The sequence below is a fragment of the Paroedura picta genome, chromosome 10, assembly GCF_049243985.1.
Source record: "Paroedura picta isolate Pp20150507F chromosome 10, Ppicta_v3.0, whole genome shotgun sequence".
Classification (NCBI taxonomy): Eukaryota; Metazoa; Chordata; class Lepidosauria; order Squamata; family Gekkonidae; genus Paroedura; species Paroedura picta.
In genome coordinates this window covers 3,118,585-3,138,243 of record NC_135378.1, presented here as the reverse complement: position 1 = coordinate 3,138,243, position 19,659 = coordinate 3,118,585, and the positions used below count along the sequence as shown (strand labels likewise).

The window sequence follows — 19,659 nt, the reverse complement described above, 5'->3', positions numbered from 1 at the left end:
CTACTCATCAAGGTTGCAGATGACACCAAATTGGGAGGACTGGCTAATACTCCAGAAGACAGAGACAGAGTTCAACGAGATCTGAACACAATATAAAATTGGGCAAATGAGAACAAGATGCAATTTAATAAAGATAAGTGTAAAGTTCTGCATCTGTGTCAGAAAAATGAAAAACATGTCTACTGGATGGGGGATACGCTTCTAGGTAACACTGTGCGTGAACGAGACCTTGGGGTACTTGTGGATTGTAAGCTAAACATGAGCAGGCAGTGTGATGCAGCGGTAAAAAAGGCAAATGCCATTTTGGGCTGTATCAACAGGGGCATCTCATCAAAATCACAAGATGTCATAGTCCCATTGTATACGGCACTGGTCAGACCACACTTGGAGTACTGTGTGCAGTTCTGGAGGCCTCACTTCAAGAAGGACGTAGATAAAATTGAAAGGGTACAGAGGAGAGCGACGAGGATGATCTGGGGCCAAGGGACCAAGCCCTATGAAGATAGGTTGAGGCACTTGGGAATGTTCAGCCTGCAGAAAAGGAGGTTGAGAGGCTGATCCTTTGGGCTGATTCTGCGTTGAGCAGGGGGTTGGACTAGATGCCCTGTATGGCCCCTTCCAACTCTATGATTCTGTGGTTCTTCCTACCAGCAGACACCACAGCAACATGGGTTGCTAGCTTTGATATAGGAGGATGAATCTGGGCAGAAGAAATATTGATGGGGTGTTTTTTAGGCCTTGAAGAGCACAACACATAAATGATCTGGTAGTCTTGTGAGATGGATACAATCAGGAAATGCTCACACAGAAGACTTAGAAACAGCATCAGTACAAAATAATGGTGAACAAAAATCTCGGTCCTGCCTTCCCATTAGGGTGAATATTGTTAACATGGAAATCAGAGAACATTGGAAAGTGGAAAATGTTATTAGGCCCAACCCTGTCCCTTCAGGTGACAGGTTCAGTCCTACAGTAGGCCAATTAAGAGAAAATAAATGCTCTCACTCAAGTCCCTTTTTCTGCAGGCTCCTGGCCAGAGTGGCTTTTTTTTCTGCAAGGGTGCACCATCACCAAAGCTTTTTTGTGTAGTATAAGGACTTCTAGGGGATGTGGAAGGTGAAGGCAGATCAATGTTCCCCAGCAGAACATCAGCAGGATACAATCTTGTGTACTTGGCAAGAAAGCATTACAAAGTTCTCTTCACACTGTAGAAAAAGATTCCTGCCTAATCAAACAGGAATGGGATTGAAGCTAAGGAACATTAAATGATCTATAACTGGTTAGGACAAGAAACTCACTGGTGTCTTTGAACTACTTTGAGTTGTACTTTACTGCAGGCTTCCAGTAAGTTTCTGAAGCATTCTCAAGCTGTTATACTATTCAAATAGCAGAAGAGAGAAACAGCAAGAAGCCGTCATCAAGTTTTTCAGACTCAGAATAAGCCACGTTATTGACAGTTGTGCTAATAGGACTGTCACTTCTGGTCAAACAACAACTCACAGATACAGAAGAGAATCAAATTATATCAAAATTATGAAGTTGACCAATTTGTATTTCAGGATGTTGCAGCATCTTACGCAAAACCATGGAAAGCCCACAAGAAACAGGTCAAAAGAAAACATAACCACGAGCAATACCTCTAGCTGGAGAAGCCTGTCTTGCTCCTCTTTTGCAAGCTCTTCTGCAGTCTTCATCCTGCCCGAGGGCTGTGCCTTCATCTCAAACCCAAGCTCTCGAACAATCCTATCGTATTCATCAGGCTGCAGAAAGAATTGCTAATCAGTGGGTGATGTGGACAGTGGAGTCTGCAGAACATTAGTATGTAGAAGAATCCCCCAGAAAAAGAGCAAGGTTTGTTGTAGCACTAGACCTACAGAACTAGACCTAGAGAACAGGAAAGTATTTCTTTCTTCAGATTTTTATACTGCGCTTCCATACAGCTCTGAGCGATTTACATAGAACTGGTTTACATAGGGTAATGTCATAGATTGGAACAAATATAACAATCATAATGTAACATGTCAACCAGGATGATATTTTAAGAGGAACAGTAACACTGACAAATTCTTGGGTAGATCAGATTGTTCAATCATGGAATGCAGGTGTCTGAAGGGGACCAGCAGATGTTTTTGGGTCAGTCGGCTTCAAGCAAATGCCTGGTGGAGGAGCTCCCTTTTGCAGGCCCGGCAGGCTCTGACCCTTGTTGAGGTCCAACATGCTTCTTTGGGGCCAGGGGTCCGCAGCCTGGATATCAGTGTTCTGGAACTATGGAAGATGGGGAACCTCCCTATTATTTATCTTCTGGTCTGGCAAACTCAGTTCCTCTAATGCAGTGGTTCTCAACCGCCATAACCCCAATTGCAGCTGCGGCGGCAGCAGGGACACAGGCACGCATGAATGCACAGGGGTGCGTGCACAAGTGCACAACAATCTGGAGGCTCTGCTGCCACCAGCTGACGACACCACCCTCCGCCACCTGCTGCTCGTTTCTGCCGCTGCCTGCTGCAGCCGCCACCAGTTTGGTGACCCCATGGAAGGGGCCAGGCGATCCCACTTGGGGTTGGGACCCCAAGGCTGAGAACCATGGCTCTAACGGCTGACCGCTTATCACTGGGCTGCAAAACAGAGCAAGAATGATAATGTTATATGCCTATTCCAAGACTCCCCAATGCATAATGTCACTTTGTAAATTTAAAATGCATCTAATCCTGAAGGCACACAAGCCTCAGTTTTAAAAAAGTTTTAAAAAAGCAAGGGAAAAATTGGTCTGGCAGAAATCCTGACAGGTCAGAGAATAGTCCCTGCAGCAAAGGACCACAAAGATCCAGGGCTAAAGGGCAATTCCGGCAACTACCTTAGACCAGAAACAGCTTGAAGTTCAGGACTAAGCAACTGAGAAGCAACTCATCTAGATCTGAAACTTGGTAGTATTGTGGGGTGCATGTGTGAACAGCCCCATGCCAGTCGCTATGGCAGCAGGAGAGGACAGTTACAGTGCATCCAGGAGGAAGTAGGCATATCAAGTATTTGCATGTTTGCTACTGCAAGCCCTCATTTTGTCTGTGGCCATTGGCTGAAGAGAATAAGCAGCTTACCTAAGGGGGGGGGGAGGCACAGAAATAGAACAGGAAACAAAATGTTCCACGTTTCTTGCAATGTTGAAGTACAGGTGACATCATCTAGAGATGAATTATCAGAAATGCCAAATCTCTACCCCCCACCTTCCATAGACTAAGCCCATTTATTAATTTTTCCCTTATCAAACATTCCAATTGGAAGTCAGAAAACTCTGAGATGTTGATTCAGCAAATTTACACCAAGTAAACTTAATATAGTTATTTTTATATCTTTATGTGCTTAGTAGTTCAGACAAGCATGCTATTCCAGACTCCTGAATGAACCCAGGACATTGAAATGTTTTTAACTGAAAGTCCACATATGTATGCACAAAAAACGATATGCCATTTTGCAGTTTCACCACGACTCCAGTAAACAGCACTTCCCTATTGACTGGGAAGCCAGATATGGAATCACTGTAGGAGTTCTCATTTTTCGTTTGCTTTCGCATGGATTTTTTTTTACTAAAACAGGAAGCTAGCATCAACATTTGGATACAGGAACAGAGAAAAACAAAACTGATTGTGTCATTTACCTTGACCTTCTCCTCCATTTTGTGTTTTGTCTCTGATGTGGAACTTTTGTGGGACAAAAAGGCTTGGATTTCTTTCCAGTCATTATCAAGTTTTTCTGTAAGTTCTAGTGTATTTTCCCTCTGAGCCTGTCGTTCTCGCTTAAAAAAAAAGAGGTGATAATTATTGCATGAGTTCCTTTATTTGCAAACTCTCCGTACGGAGAATGTAGTCATCCAGTCAAACGGATCTGACAAATTCAGTTTTGAAGACGCAGGTGCTTTTCTCCTGGTTCACACACAGTGGGTTTTCTACACTTGAAGGAAACTGTAAGTTTAAAGTGATTGCCTTGAAAAGGTTTGTGATGACAGAGAAGTAAGAATGCACGACTGAAGGTTCAATTGCCAAAACGTCTGAGGATTTCATTACACAATTTAGTCACTATTTTCCTGGGAGTGGACAAGTCTAGTAGGACTCTCTCTGTGGCCACCGCTTAGAGGCACTATGCAGAAGAGCCTTAGAATGCTACCACAGGAATAGAAACTGGGAGTACTAGTTCTCTGGACAGTTAATTACTGAAGTGACCAGTCAATGGGAGTGTGCCAGAAGAGAAGTGAGAAAGGGAAACCCCTCCAAGGGTTAGACAAACTGGGAGAGCAGCGTGTTGCTGGGGGAGGACTCAGGACAATTGCTGGGCACCAAGATGCCGCAAAGGGACAAAGAAAGAGAGAGACAGAGAGAGAGAGAGAGAGAGAGAGCTCTTCCACCACAAACCTAAAAGAATTTCAGTTTAAATACTTAGAATTCACCTTTTCCTGTTTGGATTTTGCAATTAGTTCTTCAATGAGCTCCTTCCGTGATTTACATTTTTCATTCTTTCCATTTTCCTCCTTCAAAAGTGCTTTTTTACGAAGAAGACCGCCACCTCCACCAAAGTGAGCAGCAGTTAATTCAGCTAGAAATGAAATAATGAATTTATTTAGGGGAAGAATATAATAAACTCATCCTAAAACTGAACAGCTGCTAAAACACCAGGCCCTTTTAAAACAGGGATCAAAGAAAAACGAAGGGATTTACATGAAATCTCCAGGGCTGGCAACCAAAGCTCTCTTTGGATTTAAATAAAGAAATAGAAAGGACAGCTGGACTATGTTAAAGTGCATATTCATGCAAAGAATCTTGCTACTTTGAAAGGATTGCCTTAATGCAGTGGTCCCCAACTTGCGGGCCGTGGCCCGGTGCCGGGCCGCGAAGGCCATGGCGCCGGGCCGCAGCTCCCTCTCCCCGCCCCCCCCCCCGCAGTAAAAAACTTCCCAGGCCGCAAGCTTGCGGCCCGGGAAGCTACTTACTGCGGGAGGGCGGGGAGAAGGAATCGGGGCCGGGCTGTGCCCGCGCGGCCCGCAAGTGCAGCCCGATGCGCGGGCGCGGCCAGAAGCGTGGGCGTAGCCTGCGCGGGCGCGGTCCGATGCCCTGCCGGTCCCCAGCCTAATAAAGGTTGGGGACCACTGCCTTAATGCAAGTAAAATTAGGTCAATCAACCTTGTGTACTACGGTCTGTCTCAATGTTGGAGCTGGCAAGATCCTGAACCTTAGAATTCCACTATTTTTATTAGAACTAGAAATATAGCCCATTGCATTTAGAAATTTAGAAATGCAATGGGTGCTAGGAGGTGGCTGGAGTTTGGGAAGAGGGGGGAAAACTTGCCTGTTCTTTGCCTTTCCCCTCCCCATCACCTCGGAGGCTTCGGGGAAGGCGAAGGAGGCTGGGTGCCACATCTCTGACGCGGTGGCTAGGCTCCTTTGCCCTCCCCGAAGCCTTTGGCCCCCTCCCCCCGCGGGCCAGGCCCTGGGCCGGCCACCTACCTGGCGTGCCGGCAAGCGGCCACTAATGGCAGCAATGGCCTGAAGTCGGGTAAGGCTGGGGATTGGGCGGGTCGATTGGCCCCTTGGCTTCGGACTGACTTCCCGCCAACCGATTGGGCCCTCCGGTTGTCAGTCCCGGGGGAAGGGGTCAATGGCTGCCCTTCCCCATCCCAGACTGGGCCCACGCCAACCCCCCTTACTGCTTCTTTATTTATACCTTTCCCGCGGAGGGGTTAAAGATAAATAATATGCAAAGGGTATTAATGCCACAGTTTTTAATACAGAATAAATATGTCCCACATGCTTCATCTTTCTTACCTGACAGCCTTCCTGTTTCTTCACTGTCACTGTCACTCTCCAGAACATTATTCAGTTTCTCAATATCAGCCAGAGACTGGCCATAATGGGTTAAATCTTCCTCTTCATTAAGATTATAGATATTCTTCTTCTCGTGGCTTTTCTGCAACAAAATCAACACATTAGTTTATGCCATCCTGGATGGAACGTTTAATGCCTCCATAAAGACCTTCCAATCCCTGTGGGCCTGGACACAGTTCATGCCTCTTAGAAACAGAAGCCAAGATTCCTAACTTGCAACGATTTCTCCTCCCATTTAGCACGCAACAGTTTCCTCCAACCTTTACTCTGGTCATCATGTTTCTGTTGACTGTTGCTGCCTCATCTGTTGCTCTACAAATATTCTCTCTCAATGCTAAATTACCCCCAGAACGGTGGTAATTGAAGCTTCTTACATAATAGCCTGAACACTGAGACACCCCCCCCCCGCAAAGCTATGAATAAGACACAATTTGCCAATTTCTTCCTACTCCATTCCTACTTTCCAGAGCTCCCACATCCTATCTCATCATTGCTGCAGAAGCAACCATGAATTCCCCTGTCATGTGTCCAACTAGGCTGACATACTCAATACCCAGACCCTTAAATATGCTTGAGGCGAAGAACCAAAGGCTACCTCAGACACTTTGCAATAAGAGAACCCTGGCCATACTCAAATGGCCCAGGTTTTCGGCACAACATGTAATCCGGCATACTTCAGATTTTCAGACTCCAATCCCATGCATGCTTACATCAAAGTAAATTCTACAATGCAATGGGATGTGAGTTTAAGTAAATGTACAATGCAGTTTAAATTATATTATTTGACTAGGCAAAACAGGTAGGATACCAGTAAAGTCCAGCAGATAATACGTTTTGTTAGAACCTGGAACTTAGGCAGATACTCTATTCAATATTGTGTAAGTAGCACTAATATTGCAAAATACACTGAACTATAAACTGTCAAAAGCATGACTTATTTTCCCTTCTTAATATATATATATTTACCTGCTGTTCCAAAGCATATCTCTTCAGCATTTTTTCTTCTGGACTTATTGTGGTGTCATATTCTCCAATCCGTTTATCTTTAAACACACTAGATTTATCCTTTTCTTTGTATTCTTTTAGCAATGTATGGGTACGCTAAAAAGCACAACACACACAAAACACCAACTAAGACAGTGCCTCCACAGAAAAAGCTCCACCAAGCAATGAAAATGCTCATGTGACAAGCCATACATACAGGTTGAATCCAAAACTGCCATTCTTGCTGAATTAACAATATTTATTCCCCCAGAACTGTGTACTTCCACTGGAGAAAAAGAGATTTTCATTTGTTTTCTTCACCTTTTTCACAGTGAGACTTGGTCCTCCACACTGGCCCCCAATGTCCATGCTTGACCCACATCCTGCCTTGTATCTCTGTGTAGAGTTGCAGGGGGATGCAACAGGAGAATGAACTCCACTAATAGTGATTCTATACCAGCTGCACCGCTCCAGGCTGCTGGCGGTGTGTTGTAGCAGAGCAGCATGCCCTGCTGCTCCCACGGGGGACTATTTTCAGTGGTAGACCCTATCCACCCCAGATTTCTGCATCCCCACAATGCAGCCCGTGTTGAAAGGTTCCACCATGTGGGGAGAGGAATATTTGCACAAAGGTGGGATTGCATAACAACACAATCCTGCCTTTGTTCAAATAAACAAAATGCCCCATTTGGCCCTATGCCACTGTGAAGCACCACGGAGCTGACTGGGGTATTTCTTGTCCCTGCCAGGATGGTGTAGGCAGGGAGGCCACGTTGGCCCCTTTGGTAGACCTGCCAGGCCCAGGAAGAGCTGATGTTGTATGGAAGTGGGAATTAACCCTGCTTCTGTATGAGTACCGGTGTTTTCTGCCTGTGCAGAATCAGTCTAAGTCCTGTTTCAGCAACTTCATTGCGGTAGCATTATGAACCCAAAACTGATGCAAACATGAGGCTTTTATTGATTGTTTCTCATCACACTGTTCCTTGTCCTTGAACAGATTGAACTCTTATCCAGACGTATCTATTAAGTCTTGTATTTGCATGCTAATTTCCCGCCATGCACAGGTCTTATCGACTGCTTTAGTGCACCCTCGGCTATACTGCTTGCTGCGTTACTTTTGCATCCTGACTACCCCCCCCCCCGTTCTCTCTATCCATGTGAATGTAGTTCCAAGGGAGCCCGAGAGAGCGTGCCTGCCCACAAAAGCAGGGCTTCGAAGTGCTCCCGGACCCAAAGCCCCGCTCTGTCGCCCCAGAAGCGTTCTGCGAGGCTTCCCCGCCGGGTTCCCAAATCAAGGGGGGAACCTGGAAGGTTGGGCGCCGCCCGTGGCCTCCCTCCTTTCCTCCCTCCCTGCGGCCTCACCTTCCGCAGGGCCCTGGAGCGCGAGGCGCCGGGCAGCCCCACGTCGTGCCTCGTCCTCCGGCCCAAGATGCGGAACTTCTGCTTGTTCACGCGCGCCTCGAAGGGGTTGCCGAGCGCCCCCGAGCCGCCCTTCTTCCCCATGGCCCCCGCGCCGCCGGACCGGAAGGAAGGAAGGAAGGAAGGAAGGAAGAGCTCGCGGCCCGAGAACCGCCCGCCAGGGCCACAGAGACCCGGAAGTCGCCTGGCAGAGCGGCCGCCGTAGGATGACGCATGCGCGCTGGGCTGGCCGTGTTCCCGCCTCAGTCTCACCCGGCCGCTCAGGTCCCACCAGGTGGCTGCGGAGATAGGCGCAGGCCGAGCCAATCCGGTGGCCCAGCCTTCGGGAGAGAGGCGGGTTTTCTCCTAAGCTCCCTTTCCGATTGGTTCGCGCTCCTGGCCTTCCCTGACGTCTGGGCGGTCTTGGGCGGCTGGCAAGATGTCCCGGAGGATGACGGGAAGTGGGCAAGATGGCGCCGGGCCAGTGGCGGAGTGAGGGCGCCCAGCCTCCGCGCCTCGCCTCGCCCGCCTGCCCCTGAGCGGCCCGTCGGTGACGTCGCTGGCCCCGGAGAGGGCGGCAGGAGGGCGGCGCTCCGGTTCCTCTCCCGCGCTATGGCCACCATGGAGAAGCTCATGAAGGCCTTCGAGTCGCTCCGCTCCTTCCAGCAGCAGCAGCAGCAGCAGCAGCAGAGCCCCGCCGCGCCAGGCCCGGCCGCCCCCCCTGAGGAGCCGCCGCCGCCGCCGCCGCCACGGCCGTGAGTGCGAGGGAGGGGGAGGGGCGGGGGCCTCGGAACACCCTCGGGGGGGAGGGGGGTGTGGCGCGTCGGCCTCCGTCCTCACTAGTGGGCCGTGCGGAGAGCCCGGACTCCGCACACTGGCGAGGGATGGAGCCCGGGACCTTCTGCTTGCCTCAGTGTGACTGTCTTGTATGAGCCCCTCATGCCGCGGGGAATCAACAAGGAATGGCATCTCAAATAGCTTGTGTAGCTGATAAGGGACGTTACGTGTAGAAATGTGTCATAGGAGGACCTGATCCCTGGAGACCTTGCCTTTGAACGAGGGAACTGGATTTAGAATCACAGAATCCTAGAGTTGGGAGGGGCCACACAGCCATCTAGTCCAACCCCCTGCTCAACGCAGGATCAGCCCTAAACATCCTAAAGCAGTGGGCCCCAACCTTTTTATCACCGGGGACCACTCAACGCCTTTTACTGAGGCCCGGTGGGGGGGGTAGTTTACTCCTCTACTCTCAACCACTGCCCTAACGCTCTCTGATCGCTATGGTTAATGTTTAAACATCCCTTCAAAATAAGATACAGACACGCCACAACAATGAACATAAGGAACATTTTATTTTCATGGAAATTTTAACTCATGACAATGACAAATCAATGGGAACCCTGAGCTTGTTTCTCTGCAACGAGATAGTCCCGTCTGGGAGTGATGGGAAACAGTGACACCCAAAGTGGGTTGTAAAGGGCTGGGGGGGGGGGAGAAGGCATCCTTCGTGGCCCACCTCCAATTAGTCGAAGGACCACATGTGGTCCGTGGGCCACAGGTTGGGGATCGCTATCCTAAAGCATCCAAGAAAAGTGTGTATCCAACCTTTGCTTGAAGACTGCCAGTGAGGGGGAGCTCACCACCTCCTTAGGCAGCCTATTCCTCTTTATTCCTATTTATGATCTTTGTCGAACTATAATGCCACAGCATTCCTGGTTGTCCTTAGGGATTGGCTGCCAGGTTCTGATGATGGTTAGGAAAAAACTAGGCTAGATCACGCAAGTTTTTTTCCAGAATCGTGTTATTGTTTTCATCTTTTAAGTGTAGTTCTATGTAATGATTTGGCTTATATTTAATTGTATTACATTCTTGAATTTCACTTTTTTTAAGATAGCAGGTACAAGAAAAGTATGTGTTATGTCTTGAGAACTAAAGTTTGGTGACTTCTTTGAGCAAAAGTAGTTTATATATCTTAACACAGACTGAATAAAGCTGTAAGGGCTTAGGGGGAGGAGTTAGGGCGGGCTCTGTCCGGGATGAGGAAGGGTACCGATTGGCCCCTTCCTCCGGACAGACCATCGGCCGGGCGCCTGCCGATTGGGCCGACCGATTTCCGCCCTGCCAACAAGGGAGCAACTGCGAGCCGCACGGAGTGCGGCTCGCTGTTGCTCTCTTGCCGGCGGCCTGATGTGTCGGGAGGCACGAAGCGCCTCCGATGGGTCAGGCCGCCGGCAAGGGAGGCCCCGGCAGCCGCACGGAGCGCCTCTTGCCACATCAGGCCGCTGCCCGAGCGAGCCCCCACCAGCCGCGCGGATTGCGGCTGCCAGGGGCTCCCTGTGGGGAAAGGCTAGCGCCCATTGTATTTCTACATACAATGGGCTTTACTTCTAGTGTAATAATAATTACATATGTGTCCCTGTGTGAATATCAGGATGCAAAAGAAGAAATTCAGTACAAAGTAAAACCTTTGGTTGTTGTGTCTGCTTTTTTGTACTGCCACAATGAGTTGATTGTGGCAAATTACTATTTTAATTAAAATGTATATGTTTTGTTACCAATTACAAGGTGGCTTTAAAAGTATAATGTAGTAATTCAGTATCATATTTAAAGAGGTTTCAGTAAAATTATCTTAGTTTAATAAGGAATAGTAAAAGTAAGAAGCTGGGACACAAAACAATTGTAAAAATAAACCAATCAACTATTCACAAGTTTGTGGTAATAACAGAATCTTGATCTGGTCAGTACTAATGGCATTGGGCAATAGTTTTCAAAAGAACTTTCCACAGAAAGGGTGGTACCAAAGAAGAGGAATGAGTCAGAGAGATGGCAAGCCAGAGAGGAGACACATTCAGTCTGAGACACAACAACTGCCCTTTTCCATTACAGGAAATTATTGCCAGGATGTATGTAGAATTTAAGAAACCACATCTAAGGAATCACATAGGCAATATGAACTGTCTTGAGAAAAGAATCAGAACCCTTTTCATATATGTGGAGAAGTTGCCTAAGTATACTTAAGATAAAGCTTAAATATTAGATGGATACAATTGCTAATTACTCATCTTACATTTGATGAAATAATTTTAAATTTGGTCCTTTTATTATAGAAGGAAAGACCTTTCTACCAGCAAGAAAGATCGAGTGAATCATTGCCTAACAATATGTGAAAATATAGTTGCTCAGTCTCTAAGGTAAATTAAATGTTTTGGGGGAGTTTGTTGTTGTGCTTTCAAGGGATGATGTATGTGATAATTTCATTTTTTATGAGTTCTATATGGTAGTCTATATGCTAGTCTAACAATTGCAAGCTATTGATACATAACTTCAATCTGGTCTTTTATGAAGCAAATCCTCTCTTGATTAGAGGCAGGGAAGCTGGAGAAAAATAAATAAAGAGAGCCCATTTGGTGTAGTGGTTAGGGGTGCGGACTTCTAATCTGGCGAGCCGGGTTTCATTCCCTCTTCCCCCGGCATGCAGCCAGCTGGGTTGACCTTGGGCTTGCCCCAGCACTGATAAAGCTGTTCTGACCGAGCAGTGATATCAGGCTGTCTCAGCCTCACCCATGTCACAGTGTGTCTGTTGTGGGGGGAGAAAAGGGAAGGCGACTGTAAGCCACTGAGTCTCCTTTGGGTAGAGAAAAGTGGCATATAAAAACCAACTCTTTGTCTTCTTCAGCATATTTCATGCCTCGGAGCAACCCTGTCTGTGCCACTATTTGCCATATAGGGCTTTTATGCACGGTGGCAGCTATTGTGTGCTGCCGCTGTGCTGTTGCGGTGGGGCAGGATGCCCTGCCGTTCCCCGTGTATGCATGGGGGCGGGGCATGCTGGGCTGCCCTGGAGTAGCGTGCGCGCTGAACGCCAGGGCCAGGAGGTAAGCCGGAGGGGTGGGGGTGGGGTTGGACGGCTTGGGCCTCCGCATGCCTAGGTGGTCTTGGAAAGACTGCAGCAAGACCAAGGGGGCATCCATGTGAAAAGGGGAAGTCTACATCTCCCCAGTCCCAACACATCAGCATTATTTCCCCTGCTGCAATTGCCTGTGGTTACCCCCAAAGCATTCCTGCCTTCTCAGATTGCAAACCTCACATGACTTACTCATGAGTAAGCATTCACAGGGCAGAGCCTTTTCCTGGGCGCCCTGTGCCCCCAGATGGACAGCAGAGGGCCGTTTTTGGGCTTCCTACATATACCCCCCATGCAGAGGCCGCGCCCCATGTACTCAGAGTTCAAAGAGACCAGGCCAGGGCAACGTAGCAGGGCATGCTATGAGGCTGGCTCCTCTTTCACCCAGCAAATTTCTGAAAATGGCAGGAAGTTGGAGGTGGAGAGCTGATTCCTTATTTTGTTTTCCTGGCTGAGAGCTCCCTCATTGGGGCTAAACTACCAGGGTGAGCCATTGCTGGATGAGGGCCATGACTTACTCATGAGTTATAGTCCCAGGATAGAGAGTTTACATGGCTGTCTGCGCACAATTTTAAGTCAGGTAGGGAGTGAGTTATTGGCAAAGTGCAGTTTGAGCTATTGGCCCTTATTGGCAGAATGCAATTTGAACTGATTGGCTGTCATTTTATTTATTTAATTTCTTACATTTTTATACTGGTCTCCCATGCAGCCCAGGGTGGTTTACATGGCACATCATGGGATACATGGAACATCATATCGTATAATAAATAAGTTACAACCTATCAGTAACAATTCTAACAGTAATTATAAGTTTGACAATAATATAAATTTAACAAATTACCATAATTAATTCATTAAACAATTTTAATAGAGCAACTTTAACACAATCCTGGAGGAGTCAGAATTAGGGTTGTGTGTTTCAGAGGCCAAAGCACACAGCCCTAGTCAGAATCATTCAGCTTGTGGAGGGGACCACTGGATGTTTTTAGGTTAAGTATACCTCAGTCAAATGTTTGGTTGAGGAGCTCCCTTTTGCAGGCCCTGCGGAATTCTGGGAGTTTGATCAGGGCCTTGATCTCTTCAGGGAGCTCATTCCACCAAGTGGGGGTCAGTACAGAGAAGGCTCTGGCCCTTGATGAGGTCTGACATACGCCTTGGGCCAGAGATTACTAGCCAGTTGGCGGTAGCAGAGTGGTAGCAGAGGCGGGTAGCAGAGCTCTTTTGGGGGTGTAGGCAGAGAGACGGTCTCTCAGGTCTAATCTGGAGTTCAGTTGGAAGCTAGCTGAGTTGATGGAGTGCAGGCCGGATATGGGATCCCCATGGTGTATTGTGAAGATCCTGGTTGTGGCATTTGGAACCGATTGTAGTTTTCAGATCAAGGATAAGAATAGGCCTGCATAGTTGCGGAAATTTAGTCTAGTGACCATCACGTGGAACACTCTGGCTAGGTGTTCTGGTGCCAAGTAGGTGCACTAGTAGCTTGGATTGGCATAGGTGGTCGAAGGCCTGATATACTACTCTTGTGACCTGCACTTCTATAGAGAAGGAGGTATAAAGTATTGCACCCAGGTTTCTGGTGGAGTGGACTACTGCTAGTTGCACTCCATCCAGGTGGGCAAACACGCTTTCTCGCTTGGTCCCTTCCTGTCCAGCCACAGGACCCTCTGTCTTTGAAGGGTTGAGCTTCAGACTATTCTACTTGAGGCACTTCGTCACTACTTCCAAGCATCTGGTTAAGGATTCTTGGGGAGAGTCAGGGTGGCCATCCATTAGGAAGAAGAGCTGGGTGTCATCAGCATATTGGTGGCAACCCAGCCCAAACCTCTGCATCAGCTGAGCAAGAGGGTGCATGAAGATGTTAAATAAGATAGGAGAGAGGACTTCTCCTTGTGGGACTCCACATGTGAGCTGGTAACAGATACTCTCTCCTATTTCTACCCTCTCTCCGCAACTCCAGAGGAAGATCAGTCATTTGAGGGCTGTCCCCCATATTCCAGTGTCAGCATTGGCAGAGTGCTCTCTGTTGGTGGCAGACCTCTAGGGAGCACCAATCAGGTAGAGACTGACCTGTCAACTTGAACTTTATTATGTTTAGTGATAATTTAAATTTGCATTTTAAGCGTTTGTATAGAAATACTTTCAGAAACTGTACTAGCTAAGTAGGTGTTACTCGTTTTAACTTCTGCTTCTTTCCTTTAGAAATTCTCCAGAGTTTCAGAAATTGCTGGGCATTGCTATGGAACTTTTTTTGCTTTGTAGCGATGATGCAGAATCAGATGTAAGGATGGTTGCTGATGAATGTCTCAATAAAGTTATAAAGGTAAATTATATTTGATTTTTTATTTTTGTATGTTACTCTGTTATGGGATACTTATATATCCATCTCCTAACAAAGTAAGCTTTTTGTGTGTTTCGTTCTGGGAAGGCGCATGATATGGCAACCACACAGGCATTATTGGATTGGAGACCACTTGGGAACTCTGCCACTGAGTCTCATGAAGGAAGAGAGATGGGATGCAAGTATGATAAGGATAAATGGATGGGTTTCTGTTTGAGAATTTCACTGTACAAAAAAAATTCCCCAACTGATTCTAGGTCTTTTTTACAGGCATAGTCTGGGAGATCCTTGATCAGATCTAATTCCCATTTGTGCAGGCTCCTGATTCATTTTGGGACCATAGCACTTAGGGTGATGCATACTTGCTGAGGAAGCTTCTGTGCAGCTATTGGTACATATTCAGTTTTCCCAGTGGACCAAACAGTGGCTCACTGGGGCGGTTTTAGATCAGGATACTTATATGCAAGGAAGGGAAAGCTAAAATCCTCTGCCATAGTCCCCAGGCTCTCAGGATGGAATTCCTAGGCCATGTTTATCTACTTGACCTGGGGACGTACATGATCAATTAGGGAAACAACAAGGACATAAATCTACAGGGAATGGCACATAAGCAGGGAACTACTAACTTACAACGAAGTTCAAAAACCAAAACCACGGGGCACGGAAAGGATGAATTATGATGTCTCTCCACTAATACGCAGAATATGGGAAACAAGCTGGAGGAACTAGTATTGCTAATAGAGGAAGGGGACTGTGTCCTAATAGGAATCACAGAAACTTGGTGGGATAATACAATTGGAATACTAGAATTGAAGGGTACTATCTATTCAAAAGGGATAGACAAGTAAAGAAGACGGGAAGTCTAGCAATATATGCTAAGAATCTTTATACTTTTGAAGAAATACAGGTACCTGAGCATGAAAGTTCATTAGAGTGTATTTGGGTAAATATAAAAGGAGTAGGAAATGAGAGTGGTATTATGATGGGGGTCTGCTATAGACCTCCAAGCCAGTCAGAGGACTTGGATGAGATACTGCAAGACCAAATTACACAATTCTCCAAAAGGGGGGAAATAGTGGTCATGGGAGATTTTACTTACCCAGATATCTGTTGGAGGACCATCTCTGCTAAAAATACAAACTCCATTAATTTCTTAAATTGTCTTGCTGACAGCTTCATTTCCCAGAAAGTAGAGAGGGGAACCAGGGGGTCTGCTATTTTAGACTTGATAGGGAAGAACTTGAGAAACCTATATGGAGGTCAAGAAGCAACAGTGAGAACTGGGCATGGAATCATTGATTGGTTCAAAATTGAGAAAGGAGTTCGACAAGGCTGTATACTATCGCCTTGCCTATTTAACTTGTATGCGGAGCACATCATGAGAAAGGCGGGGTTAGATGAGTCACAAATTAGGATCAAGATTGCAGGGAGAAATATGAACAACCTCAGATACGCAGATGATACCACTCTAATGGCAGAAAGCGAAGAGGAACTAATGAGCCTGTTGATGCGGGTGAAGGGGGAGAGTGCAAAAGTTGGCTTGAAACTCAACATCAAGAAAACGAAGATCATGGCATCCGGCCCTCTCAATTCCTGGCAAATAGATGGGGAAGAAATGGAGGTACTGACAGATTTTATTTTCCTGGGCTCCAAGATTACTGCAGATGGGGACTGCAGCAAAGAAATTAAAAGACGCTTGCTCCTCGTGAGGAAAGCTATGGCAAATCTAGACAGCATCCTAAAAAGCAGAGACATCACCCTGCCAACAAAAGTACGTTTAGTCAAGGCTATGGTCTTCCCAGTTGCAATGTATGGCTGCAAAAGTTGGACTACAAGGAAGGCCAAGTGTCAAAGTATTGAGGCTTTTGAACTCCGGTGCTGGAGAAGACTCTTCTGAGTCCCTTGGACTGCAAGGCGAACAAACCCGTCAGTCCTAGAGATCATCCCTGAGTGCTCGTTAGAAGGCCAGATCCTGAAGATGAAACTCACTTTGGCCACCTCATGGGAAGGAAGGACTCCCTGGAGAAGAGCCTAATTCTTGGAGCGATTGAGGGCAAAAGAAGAAGGGGACGACAGAGAATGAGGTGGCTGGATGGAGTCACTGAAGCAGTCGGTGTGAACTTAAATGGACTCCAGGGAATGGTAGAGGACAGGAAGTCCTGGAGGATCATTGTCCATGGGGTCGTGATGGGTTGGACACGACTTCACACCTGACAACAACAACAAGGGAAGAACTGGTAGATTTGGTGGAAGTAGTGGGCACACTTGGTAGTAGTGACCATGTGTTTTTGGAATTTTCAATTACGGGAAAGAGAAAACCTTTACATGGAAATATAGACTGGACTTCAGGAAAACAGACTTTAACAGACTAAATGCATTTTGGGTAGAGTCCAGTGGTCAGAAAGACATAAAGAGATGGGAATCCAAGAGTGTTGGGAGTTTCTTAAAAGTGAAATACTGAAGGCTCAATCACAAACCATTTCCTTGAGAAGATGGAAGGAGCTTGAGGAAGCCAAGGTGGCTCCATCAGCAGCTGTAAAATGCTTTGAGGAATAAATAAGAGTTATAACCAGGGATAAGTATAAACAAATAATGCAATACTAATAAAATGAAAAATCAGAGTCTAGTAGCACCTTTAAGACCAATAAAGATTTATAAAGGGCGTGAGATTTAGAGTGCAAGCACTCTTCCTCAGATTAAGAACTAATGTAAGAAGTGTCTTCAGAAGTCTTCAGGAGGTGCTGCGAGGCCATTTTATTTGCCAGGATTTTTTAACGGCATCTTCTGGGGATAGGGTTCATTCAGGGGGTTATTCGGTTGGTTTTAAATTATAATGAGTGAATTGTGACTTGTAGGACCTCTTGAGTCAAAAGGATAGGCAGGAGAGAAATGACTTAACAAAATACATAAATAAAACTATTCACATGTATAAGAATGGTAGTGCTTACTGGTAAGAGCCGTAGTGACCCATTTGTCTCTGCATCTGGACAAAGCTCTTGAACCACTGAGTCTTCTCCTCTGAGTCCATCTCTCCCAGGAGCGCTGTGGTTGGGTTTGTGGGCTGTGTCTTTGCCTGCTATTTTTCACAGCTGTCTTTGTAGATCAAGAGTTAAATATTACTGCTTTGAGTATACCTGCAAGCTAGTTGCTGCAAATCAGAACCCAGTGAAAGAAGGCTTATTGGTTGAATTGATGGTTTGCTTTTCTTCCAGGCTTTGATGGATTCTAACCTTCCAAGGTTGCAGTTAGAACTCTACAAAGAGATTAAAAAGGTGAGGACTAGCTGTTGTCGTTTTACATTTGCTATGATAAAAGGATATGAATCCAAAAAGTGCAGTCATGTGAAAATTACACTTAAAGAGTACTTACAGTGTATGCACTAAAGGTAACTCAGTGTTCGGAGTTGTAATCCTGAAATTTGTGTAGCTACTGGGTAAGAGATTTCTTTGTTGCCTAGTTAGAAAGAAAACTGAATTGATACAGAAGGCTAGTTTGATAGAAGGCTGAGTTATGAATGAGTGCAAGGATTAGCGAAAATGTATATCTTGAGGAAAAACTGAAAAAGCCTTTCATGTTTTTTAAAGAAGAGTTGGTTTTTATATGCCGCCTTTCTCTCCCAGAAGGAATCTCAGAATGGTTTATAATTTCCCTTTCCTCTCCCCGCAGCAGATAGGTGAGACTGAGAGAGCTCTGATAGGACTGCTCAGTCAGAACAGCTATGTCAGGGTTGTGACGAGCCCAAGGTCACCAGAATTCAACTGCTATACCATGCTGGTAACAGGATTAATGAAGTATTAATGCACATTGCTTAATATTCTTACTTGAACTAAGTTTGAGCCCAGTGGCACTTTTAAGACCATCAAAGTTTGATTCTAGGTATAAATTTTCTTGTCTTAAAGGAGCCACTGATCTAAGACTGTTACAGAAACAGATGACCTTTAATGACATAAAGGAAACTCAAATTCATACAGATAAACACAGCTCAAATGAGTACTCAGACAAATATACACAGAAGTACCAATGCATAATTTATGATTTTAACAGGATGAGAGTATGAAATCTTCACCTTGAGCAGAGTACATTGGCAGCTTTGGACAGTAGAGCGTAATCCTTTCCATGTAGCAGGGCATTGGTCATTTGTAGTTCATTGCTACAATTCCGTCTTGTCTATATATTCCCGAATCAAAGGCAGACTAATGTGAAGAAGGGTATCAGGAACCACACAACCATGCAAGGAAAGTGTTTCCACTGCCATGGCTCACACTCAAAGGGAAGATGTTCAGCCTTGCCAAGAGTAATGCCTTTCTTGCCTGAAAAGGTTCCAAGAAGTGAGAGTAAAAAAGCAGAACTTTATAAAATAGAGCGATTTCCCAAAATCTGGCTGAGCAGGGGCTTTGTTCTGTTGCTTCAGACCAAAACAGCTGCTTGCCTGAGTCTATTTTAACACTGCTACAGATTTTGTCAGTGGTGAAGTTCAGATATATCAACATAATAATGATGGTAAGAATTGCTGTTGTATGTCAGTAGATTAGTATTCTTGGGACTGGAAAGTAGTGTCAGATACACGATGTAGTAGTGCAGTTCAGAGTCTGCTGGAGCGGAAGCAAGGCCTCTGATTCCTTTCTCTGTTTACTGCAATCAAACCAGATGAAAGCTTGAAAATGCACATATCTGGAAACAAGAATGTAGATTTCAGGTGGGTAGCCATGTTGGTCTGAAGCACAAAACAAAGTTTGAGTCCAGTGGCACTTTTAAGACCAACAAAGTTTTATTCAAGATACAAGCTTTCATTGCAAACACATTTCATCAGATGTAATGGAATAGAGTTTTTCTCAGCTAAACTTATAAGTAGAGAAAATGTGGGGAGGCAGGATGTTCATTGCCAGAAAGGTTTTGTTAATGTTCAGATGTATGATTTTTTGGGCAATTGTAGCTGAGATAGGATTGAGGCAGTTATCAGAATCTTGCTAATGGCTCCCAATTAGCTCCCAATAGAAGAATTAAGAAGTTTGAGTTCAATGATAGCTCCAAGGTCAACAGTGATAATTCCAAGGTCAACTTGTTCATCTTTTAGGAACTGAGAGGCATATGTTCAATTGCACCTGAGAGAAAGAATGTGTGCAAGTTGAGAAGCATCTTTCTATTTATTTTGATTTTTATACTGC

The 19,659-nt window shown here is 45.9% G+C and overlaps 2 protein-coding genes across 5 annotated transcripts in view; one reads left to right on the top strand and one right to left on the bottom strand.

Moving 5' to 3' along the window:
- NOP14 (NOP14 nucleolar protein) overlaps positions 1-8,612 on the bottom strand; it is a 44,298-nt gene extending 35,686 nt beyond the window's left edge. The window contains exons 1-6 of the mRNA XM_077301604.1: positions 8,217-8,612; positions 6,837-6,971; positions 5,811-5,952; positions 4,439-4,584; positions 3,653-3,790; positions 1,638-1,760 (exon numbers count right to left, since the gene is read on the bottom strand). Coding sequence (XP_077157719.1) covers positions 1,638-1,760; positions 3,653-3,790; positions 4,439-4,584; positions 5,811-5,952; positions 6,837-6,971; positions 8,217-8,357 — 825 coding nt within the window. The 5' untranslated portion in view covers positions 8,358-8,612. The remainder of the gene's footprint in view (positions 1-1,637; positions 1,761-3,652; positions 3,791-4,438; positions 4,585-5,810; positions 5,953-6,836; positions 6,972-8,216) is intronic.
- Positions 8,613-8,669: 57 nt separating this feature from the next.
- The window catches only part of HTT (huntingtin), a 241,735-nt gene continuing 230,745 nt past the window's right edge, over positions 8,670-19,659 (top strand). For 3 of the 4 annotated variants that reach the window (XM_077301601.1, XM_077301602.1, XM_077301600.1), the window contains exons 1-4: positions 8,674-9,007; positions 11,360-11,443; positions 14,356-14,476; positions 17,707-17,766. In XM_077301601.1, coding sequence (XP_077157716.1) covers positions 8,865-9,007; positions 11,360-11,443; positions 14,356-14,476; positions 17,707-17,766 — 408 coding nt within the window. In that variant the 5' untranslated portion in view covers positions 8,674-8,864. Of the gene's footprint in view, positions 9,008-11,359; positions 11,444-14,355; positions 14,477-17,706; positions 17,767-19,659 lie in introns of all 4 variants that reach the window. The other variant, XM_077301603.1, reaches the window with a different exon arrangement.